We start from the raw sequence: 10,002 nt of genomic DNA, 5'->3' as shown, positions 1-10,002 counted from the left end.
CTTGATTGTTACAATATCCTTTGTCATACAGAGATTAAAAAACAAAAAATTATAAATAAGAAAAAAAAAACTTCACCTTAACATAAAATATTATTCCCAACACTTGTTTTTAATCAAGCTGATTTGTTGTATGACATCATAAAATATACAATAAAACATACGACATCTCATTCCATCCTACCTTATTCCATTCATTTTCATTTCATTTCTAATTGTATAACAAAACTTAATCTAACCAACATCATACTATACTAAAAAAAAAAATATTTAGAAGTTCCTGTCCGCACAGTGACCATCTAAGTCCGCCATTGATTATAAGGATTAGTCAAAGCTATATATATATATATATATATATATATATATATATATATAAGGACTAGTGAACAAACCCAAATCTTCATCTCAAATCTCTAAAATGCAATTAAGAAGATTTAATTGCTCTTCCATTCGTTCTCATCCTTCACGACCAAAACCATAGCTGCTTCTGACAAGTAAACTGAAACAGATAAAACTTCATATGCTTTATGTGAATATAAACATTCATTGAAGTTAACTTCTTACAGGGTTTTTTTGCACATGCACACCAACATGATTGTTTGATGAAAGTTTCCTCCACGAGATCTATGGTTGGAGGAGATTCCTTGCACTTTGCCTATAAAGCTTTAACGTTTGCAAATTACACATACAGCTTGAACTTTAAGCAATTGGCAATATTTTTTATCGAAATTATTACTATGTTTGGAACAACTATACTCTTTAATGCTAAGAAGTATTTAAGGTGGGAAAATAAAATAAAGTTAGTCCCAATAGTCTAAATAAACAATTGGTACCAATAAGTTCACTCGATTTAAATTTTCGACCTTATAGTTTTTTTTTTTAATATTCCTCTTTATATTTTAATTTATTTGGATTTTGGTCCTTACCACTAAATATTGGTTCTTATGTTTTTCACTCATTTGAATCTTAGTCCTGATAGTTTCAATTTGGGATATTATTGTTTGTTAATTTACATGAATGATTAATCCTTATAATTTCTAATTAGTAAGGTTTTGTACCTGAGGGTTCAAAAGCTAAATAAGTTAAATTCTAAAGATTGATTTCCAAAAGAGATAATTATAAGCACCAAAATCTAAGTTGGTTGAAATTATAGGGGCTAATTGTTTACTTTAATCTTAAAATGCAAACATAATGATCTGTTTAATATAAAAGAGTTGAAAGAATTTGTGAACTGCTAAATATTTAACATTCAAGTGATTAAATTGCAAAAAATTAAAATTTCAGGAGGTAATTTTCCCAAGGTTTAAAATTAAAAAGGTAATTTGAAATTTGACCAAAAAAGAAAGCAAAGGAGTCATTTTAGCAAATGAAATACACCTTTCAATATCTTAATCTTTGAGTGTATGGTTCACTTTAGAAAATCCAAGTGCAAATGGTACATGATTCACGAGAAAACCCAAAAAGTAAATTCTTGATATTTATAGTTTGTTCCAAAAGTGTTTGTAATTCATTAAATTTTACTAGTTATAGATTTTTATCTAGGAGCTAGCATTTCGATAAATTGTAGAAGTTTTCCATTTTATCAATTGTTATCTAAAACCCATCGTATTATTTATTTAAATTAGGAAAAAACTATTCTTATGCTACATATGATAAATTTCTCTCCTACACACTCTTCGATAACTGTGTCACCTTTTTTTTCTTTTTTCTTTTTTCAGGTGGTGGAGCCCACAAGTTTATTTCTATGACATGAGATAACTTATCTCTTTTAATATGAGATTAATAAAACCCTTTAAATTAACTTATTTTCAAAAATATTTAATGTAAAAAAGTCATTTTTTCTTAAAATTAATCAAAACCAAATATATAGTTAGTCACTAAAGCAATCATTGATACTAATTACTACCATTAAAGGGGAAAAAGAATTCTCATGTTATAATAGAATTCTTTCTTCTACTAGTGATACATCGAAATATGTACAAAGCTTTTTTTTATTTTTGTTTTTTAATGGGAGGTGGAACCCATCACATTTTGTGTCTATAGCAGGAGAAAAAATTCTCCTACAACACGAGAAAAGAGGGACCCACCATTAAAACTGGGTTTCTTGATATGTACAAACCTGTTTGTAACCATTGAACTAAGAACCAAATACCATTTTAACTCCTATAACTTTGTCTAATAACCTCGTATTAAAAAATAAAAAATGAAAAATCTTAACCATGGGCTACACATTTTTCTTACACTCCTTTCCATGTAACCCATTAATTGTTTTCTTTTTATTTATTTAAAAGCAAAAGTGATACTTACAACCTCTTTTCCTTTACCACATCTTACAACCACATTTATTGTCATTAGATCAAAATCAAATCAATAGTTGAAAAATGACATCAAATGAACGATTGATTTAATTTTAATTCAACCATAATAAAAGTGATTGTAAGATATTGGCAATATAATGTAACATCCCGGGTGCTGATGAAGGGGACGTAATCTCCGATGCAAAAGAGATGAGGTACAGACAATGAGCGGCTCCTAAAAAGCATGAGTGTTGGGTTGTATTACCAGCTGTCATGCCCAATGTCTGGAGTCCAGACCCGCTAAGGTAGAAGGGCTATGACTTTCAGCATGAGAAATGCATGAATGAATCAAATCAACACCTGAACAAGATTTAAAGACTGTGCAGATATGAAACTCTACAATTGAAGATGACTTACAAGAATCAATAAGTACTACATATACTGACAAGATGCATCTACTTTTCAATAGCCCATAATAGAATAACTTCATAGTTAAACGTGATTGACTTTGAGTAATTCTGGAAAAAGTGACCTCCTGAAAAGTTTCTCAGGAAGTATATGAACGAAGACAAAGCACGCTAAAAAATCTTGTGTTAGTTTATAGTGACAGTCATTGCTCCCAAAAATCGCCATGTGTTACATATAACTTCCCTCTTATTAAAATTCTCAAATTCTAGAAGTACAATTGAAGTTTCATCCAGACCTAACAAATCCAGTAAAGAGAAAATGGTGGTCAAGTATCACCACAAATCCATCTACATATCAAAATGATAAAACACAAATTTTTATTGACTTGGCATGGTCATGTTAAAAGTCATTCCAAAGGAGAATCACCTTTTTATGGATGTAAACAAAAGCTCATTCAACTCAAAAGGGCCATCTTTAGGAAAGATAAAAGAAGTAGCAGCAGCTAAACATGACATCCCATGATCTAGTTTTCCAAGCTTTATAACAAATAAAACATTATTCAAGCAAAAGAAAGTTGATGCAACAATCTCTAACCAAGGTCACATACTACCATCCGTTTCCTCAATCAAAATTAAACATTACAACATAAAAAGTCAAAGGCTACATAAACAGTGATGATCCATTTGTAATCTTGATGGCGATTTTTCAATCTTCTTCTCTATCTGGAGGCAGACCACAAGGCAGGAGCATTTTCTGCACAAGAAGTAATATTTGTTAAATAAGAAAAGTAACAACTACTTCATCTAATAAGGATGCCTGAGACAGATTTGCCTTCATCCTCTAGCTCATATTACATAGTGAAGAACTGAAGATACCATTTTTTTTCCAAGGGGAAAAACTCTGATATTATTCAAAATGATTAAAATGGAGGAGAGAACATGCCCTGGCCTTCCACTGATTCTTTTTAGTTCCAGCATTAAATCTCCCAAGTCAAGTAAAACACTCGGCTAGAGATATTTTAGGAAACAACCTTCCTAATACCTTTATAAAAAGGCTGACTAAACAAAAAAAAGGAAACAAAAATGAATTAGCAAACTACAATTAATTACGAATCAATCTGAGCTCTAAACTTTATGATTTAGACCAAAATCCAACAGTAACCACTTGAGTGGTTAATTCAATTGTTCGAATTTGATTTTTGAAATTCTCATTTTTCCCAAAAGTTTATCTGTTTATATTAATAATATTCTAGTTTCGATGTAGAAAGAAAGAGATAGAGGTTTCTGCCAATAAACATTTTGTTTTCTTTCTATATTCTGATCCAGTTCTATAGGAGAAAAACATAACTGAAGAACACCCTTATTATTTTTCCATCTTGGGTTAACATTTTGATGGATATAAAAGCTTCTTCATGCTGGCTGCAGATTTTGTCATTAATGTAAAGCTCTTTCTTGGTTTTCCTTAACCTTGTTCGCCCCTTAATTCTCTATTGTGATTGAATTGGGACCTATAATAATATTTATCATCTACATATTCAGTGGTGAAAGAAAAGCAAAAGACTGAGACAGCAAAGATAGCAATGCAGCATTTGGACACCCTTGGTGTTGGTGGTACAAGTGAAATAGAGTATGAGTTATAAAAGCCTAATCAAACACTAGAAGCCTTCGGCAATGCAAACAAATTGAGAAACCACAACTGTGGGTTTAAGTTTCCATTCTTGTGGGTTTCAAGTTGTGATTTTGAAGCTGTGATCCTATATTCATATTCTTTTGGTGTTGAAAGTTCTAATAATTTGGTTGAAATTGTGAAAGGGAAAGCTCATTGAGATTCACTTCAGTGAAATTGGAAAAATCTCCAGCGCTAGTATTAAAACACGTTTAGTTTTCTGCTGTTTAATGGTTGTAACCATATGTTTTGCTCTCACTAAAAGTTTCCAACTAACTAATGGTAAATGTTGGCATCTATAACTTGAATCTATGCGATGCTCCCAGCATGACCATAAACAGTTTTGCTGGAAAGGTAATTAATCATTTTTCTGAGCTAATTTTATGTTCTAACTTGTGTTCAAATTACATCAGTAGACACAATTTTATTTCATATGTAAACATTCTAGAGTAGTCCAATGCAAAGAAGGGGAAGGTTGTATCATATATTTTATCAGCTATGTACTGGTGCACCATCTCTCAAGGGTAATTATTAGCTTGTAACTTATTATTTCACTTCGGCTAATATATTTGTTGCATATTGTAGATCATAGCTGTCAATAGCAGTTAGCGGCCGGTAGTGGCCGACCCCGAAAATAGTATAGCGGGGTAGTGGTATTGCCGCTACCTCGAAGAATTAATTCCATATATATTATACTAACAGTCTAATACTACACAAATATAAATGCTCAAACATAAGAAGTCATACAAAATCAAACACATAATTCCACAATCAATGTCAAATAGAAGGAACATTAAGGAAGGATCCAAAATTAAACACAAATGAATAATGAATTCCACAAAATCAAAAACATAATTCCACAATCATTGTCAACTAGCAGGTAGCGTCGCGTTGCACACATGTACACGCCGCTACCTTCCACTACCGGCCAGCATCCCGTCGCGATTGTAGCGGCTGGCCGCCGCTACTGTAGCGGTTTAACGACACTACGGGTTGCTACTGACAACCTAGTTGTAGATAACATTTTTAGTCTCCATATCGTCAATGGAGAAATCAAATATTCTTTGGGGGCTGTTGCAAATAGCTTCTGTAAACTGAAAATCTTCCAATTGAACCAAGAAACATAGGGAGATGTTACAATGGGAATTCTCATTGTCTTTCTAACTATTTCTGTTAATTATGTGGCAATCATTAGACTGTTGAGTGTTGACAGCTAATGACTTGTCATCACCTGGTTTGTATATGTAAATCACATCAAATAAAGATTTAATAGAGGATTTCATTTTTCCATATTTGAAAAATTAAATATATTTGTCAAAAAATTATTAATTTTCTCCAGAGAATATAGAAAATTATTTTGTGAGGACAAGGAAATTAGTGATCATATGATTAACAACAATTGTTAAACAAATATGGATGAAAGTGAAACAACCTAATGAAACATTTCATATAGTTTAAGGATTTTATTGATGGATTTAAAAGTTCATGTTGACTACTTGCAATTGCCTTAAAGTTCAAAGGGTGCGCATGCAATTTTAAAAAACCACTCCCTCGAGGATAAAGGTAAGTGAAATCCTTATAAACAGTCTTACCCTTATATTTTTACAAAAAAAGGAGTAATGCAATTTTCATTAAAATAAATTGCACAAAACACTACTTAAAATTAGAGCAAAATTCAGCTTCTGAAAAACAAACGCAAGATCTGCAAAATATGGTTTGACTAACTTCTTGGTTAGTGAAAATAAGCATCAAACACCTAAATAAGAAACTCCTAAATTTGCCCCTTCACCCACTAGCTCGCTTTATATAGTCATAGAAATACAAAGTCCCATGTTTTTACTGTCTCACTGACATAAAGTGAAGCAAATTAATGGATAGAAGAAATAAGCCTATTTTAATGTCAAACAGGCAGAAAACAGGACAATGAAATCACCAAGCCAAACTGTAGCAATATGTTTACTTTTTGCAAATACCATAAAAAGTAGTTTAAAAAATTAAAGCCGGGAAGAAAAAAGAAAGAGAACCTGCATAAAGCTATAGCGTTCTCTTCCAATAGATTCATTTTCAGCAACAGCAAAGTATGCCAGTAAAGGGTAGTGACCAATATATGATGCATAACTATCACGCTGAATGTTCATTGCCCACTCACTGCACACAAATAACAAAAGTGTAGCAAAAAAAAAAAAAAAAATCAAATAACACAACAAACAAGGAAAAAAAAGAAAGACAAGAGAAAAATGGAAAAATAAAAGAATTTTTTTTATAAGGAACAATAAAAAAAAAAAAAAAAAAAAAAAACCCACAATCTGTTCAAATCTGCATGCCCAGTTCCAACATATTTAGCTTGGAGATGCTCAAGTTGGGAATTGATATTAAACCTATCACTCGCCTGCAAAAACACACAAACGTAAATCCCTCAGCTACTTTTCAGTAACAAATTCTCAGAACTTCGATTCCAATTTACTTAGATTACAGCCTGAAAATAATGAACATTAGAAAAAAAAAAAAAAAAAAAAAAAAAAAAAAAAAAAAAAAGAATGTAGGGTTCTAAAGAGGGATTACAAGAAGGGTTTACCTGCATATTGCCTCCTCTTGAGAAACCCCCACACAGTGGCCAACGAGTTAACTCGCACAAATAGGGCTTCGTAGGCAAAGGGGGGAAAGCAGATTGGTCTTCACCGCAAACTAGACAACGAAAGTCCGTTTAGATAAGTTTTAAAAATATATATATAATTTGGGTTTTATTAATCTCATCCCCCACATAAATAAGATAGTAATCTTACGTGGTAGAGAGAAAATGAGTGGGTTCCACCATTGTAAGAAAAAAGAAAAAGAAAAAAAAAATAGGGTGCGAAAATCGAAGTGAGAGAAAATGAGATAAGTTACCTTATGTGAAAGGAGAGTAATATTTCTCATATAATTTATGACATAATTAGTAAAGGGTTCGATGTTTCTCATTGTAAATGATATAAATTATATAATTTTAGGAGAAAAATAGACATAAGAAATAAAAATTATGTAGAGAAAGTAAGTGAATTTTTTTTAATTTAAATTTTAAATAAAAAAATATTTTTTTTGTGTCTATCTTTCTTAAAATAACATTACTTTATGTCATTTAAAATGACAATCACGAAAATAAAGGGGGAAGACCCCCAAACACTGAGCGTGTGGGCGCGTGAGAGAAAGAAAAAAGAGCTCTGCTAGGGTTTTCGATTTCCTTTGCCATCAGAGCTTGGGGATGATGGTAGAGAAAGGGGGAAGAACCCCAAACACTAAGGAAGATGGAATTAGGGATAGGGAAGCTAAGAAGGCCAAGGGAGAGGACATGATTGATCCGGATATATTGGATCTGACTCTGGTAGTGGGCGCTATAGAGGGAGAAGCAGAACTGATGGATCTAAACTCGGGAGAGAGAGGCAACAGGGATGGAAGATGGCCATCATAGGGAACCTCAGAAGCTGGTGTCCTACAAGGATCTTTTGCTCCGGGTCAATGGGGTGTGGGACGACCAACAAGGGGATGAGGAGGAGGACTGGTTGGCTCAAAGCAGGAGAGACGAATTACATTAGAAGGAGGCTATTAAGGTGTATGAGCATACGCAGGAGGATGATCCTCTAAATCCTTACTACCAATTTGATATATTGGAAAAGCTGGAACAATGCAAAAAATGGAGAATGGCCCTGATCGTGAAACTGATGGGAAAGAGGTTGGGGGCAAGGTTTCTATGGAATAGAATACACAAATTGTGAAACCTGGAAGGGGAGTACATAGTGCTAGATTTGGAGAATGACCATTATATGGTCGAATTTGAGAAACCACAGGATTACCTGTTTGTTCAACAACAGAGGCCTTGGATCATTGCAGATCACTACTTGATTGTGCAGAGATGGAGACCTAATTTCGATCCTTATGATGATCGTGTGAAGAAGTTAGTTGTATGGATAAGAATCCCTGGTGTTCCTCGAGAGTCTTACACTTATAAGGATTTATGGAGGATGGGAAACATGGTGAGCTGGACATTGAGGATTGATGAGAGCTCATTACGTTTCAATGGTCAGGGACAGCAAGAAGAGACTACAGATCGAGGTAGGTTTGCCCGCATTTGTGTTGAAGTAGACCTGAGTAAGAGTTTATTGTCGAAGTTTAGAATTGGTCAGAGGCAACTATATATAGGTTATGAAGGCCTCCACTTCATATGTTTTTTGTGTGGTCAGTATGGCCATAGGAAGGATCAATGTGCAATTAATCCTGAGAATCTCAAGAAAACTCAGGAAGGGAAATGAGAGGATTGTATGTGTTCAAATGATGATGTGAATCATGATGGGCAGAGTAATAAGGCAGATATAAAGAGGAGTCGGGAGGAAGAAGGCTTTGGGAATTGGATGAATGTTCAGAAAGGTTACAGAAAGAGAAAACCTCCTTTGCAGCTAAAGATTAGAGAACAAAGATCAAGGAAGGAGAGAGTAGGGGGTGACAGTGCTGGTCAGGGTAACACAAGTAAACCTCCAGGCTCTAGATTTACTTTGTTAGAAGATTTAATTGAAGATGATAACACCAGAGTGGAGCCTCGACATGTAAGTACAGAACTATATGGTTCAGGAAACTCTAGTGGGAGGGGGCAGGAAAGAAAAATCCAGAAGCAAGGATAAGGAAGAATAATACAGAAAAGAAGAAGGGTGGGCAAGAGCAGATTGTTCCATCTTATGCCAAAAAAGAAGGTCCAAGGGTTCAGATTTATGAAGAGAGTAGTAACCAAAAATTAAAATCACCCCAGAAAGAAGCCATTCTGATCATGAAAGGTGGAAACAATCAGGCATCCAGCAGCTATGGGAAGAGCAAAGAGGATCCTGGAAATGTTAGGGGATGTGGAAGAGCTTCAGGACCGGTACATATTTTGAAAGAGAAGCCACCAGATGACCTTGAAGGTGGGAAAAGGATGGCTACAAATAGCAAAGAGGGCATGATCCTAGATGACATCACCAACCTTGGTGGAGTTTCGAAGTCTAATCTTCTGGTGTAATTGGGAGCAGATTTGGCTCTTAGGTACTTTCCATTTATTCTGTTTATTATGATAGTGTGTTCTTGGAATTGTAGAGGAGTAGGAAAAAAAGGTTTTTCTGCTCTTATTAAAGATTTGGTGTATCAAAATAAGATTCAGGTTCTAGATTTGCTGGAGACTAGATTCAGTGGTAGTAGAGCTGATAGAATTATTCGTAATATGGGATTTGATAGCTATTATAGAAGATAGGCAGTTGGTTTCTCTGTTGGAAATTGGGTTTTATGGAATAAAAGTGTTACTAGTGTATCTATATTTTTGGATGACCATCAATTCATTTACTCAAGACTCTGTTGGGTAGAAAATGGGAAGGAGGAGTACTTTACTTTTGTTTATAGTAGTCCTAGAAGATTGGAAAGAAGATCTCTATGGGAGAATCTTAGAGAAATTGGGTTGACAATTGATACAGATTGGGCTGTCATGGTGGATTTTAACAACCTCTTGGAAGATAGTGAGAAGCATGGAGGCAGTGAAGTTTGTTGGGGTAGTGTCCAGGAATTCTCTAGTTGTCTAAGGGACTGCAAGCTCTCAGACTTAGGGTTCTCAGGCCCTAAATGTACCTGGAAAAGAGGAAAGATA

General features: G+C 34.0%; 1 protein-coding gene across 1 annotated transcript; it reads right to left on the bottom strand.

Moving 5' to 3' along the window:
* Positions 1-3,137: 3,137 nt before the first annotated feature.
* LOC133299937 (uncharacterized protein At4g14342-like) lies at positions 3,138-7,082 on the bottom strand. The gene is made up of 4 exons (XM_061499429.1): positions 6,943-7,082; positions 6,671-6,756; positions 6,392-6,515; positions 3,138-3,455 (listed from the first exon to the last, which is right to left on the bottom strand). Exons 1-4 carry the CDS (start codon positions 6,946-6,948, stop codon positions 3,408-3,410), a joined length of 264 nt encoding a protein of 87 aa, XP_061355413.1. The 5' UTR covers positions 6,949-7,082; the 3' UTR covers positions 3,138-3,407.
* Between the last annotated feature and the right edge of the window lie 2,920 nt (positions 7,083-10,002).

Source organism: Gastrolobium bilobum, unplaced genomic scaffold (assembly GCF_033153095.1).
Source record: "Gastrolobium bilobum isolate Gb01-03AN ecotype WA unplaced genomic scaffold, APGP_CSIRO_Gbil_v1 utg6164, whole genome shotgun sequence".
NCBI lineage: Eukaryota > Viridiplantae > Streptophyta > Magnoliopsida > Fabales > Fabaceae > Gastrolobium > Gastrolobium bilobum.
This window is presented reverse-complemented; position numbering and strand designations above follow the sequence as displayed.

Excerpts from the sequence above, each read along its gene's own strand:
- LOC133299937 (XM_061499429.1), bottom strand. Across the intron at positions 6,516-6,670 it reads CATGCAGATTTGAACAGATT|TGAGTGGGCAATGAACATTC; the intron begins GTGGGTTTTTTT and ends ATTTGTGTGCAG. Across the intron at positions 3,456-6,391 it reads AACGCTATAGCTTTATGCAG|AAAATGCTCCTGCCTTGTGG; the intron begins GTTCTCTTTCTT and ends CTTCTTGTGCAG.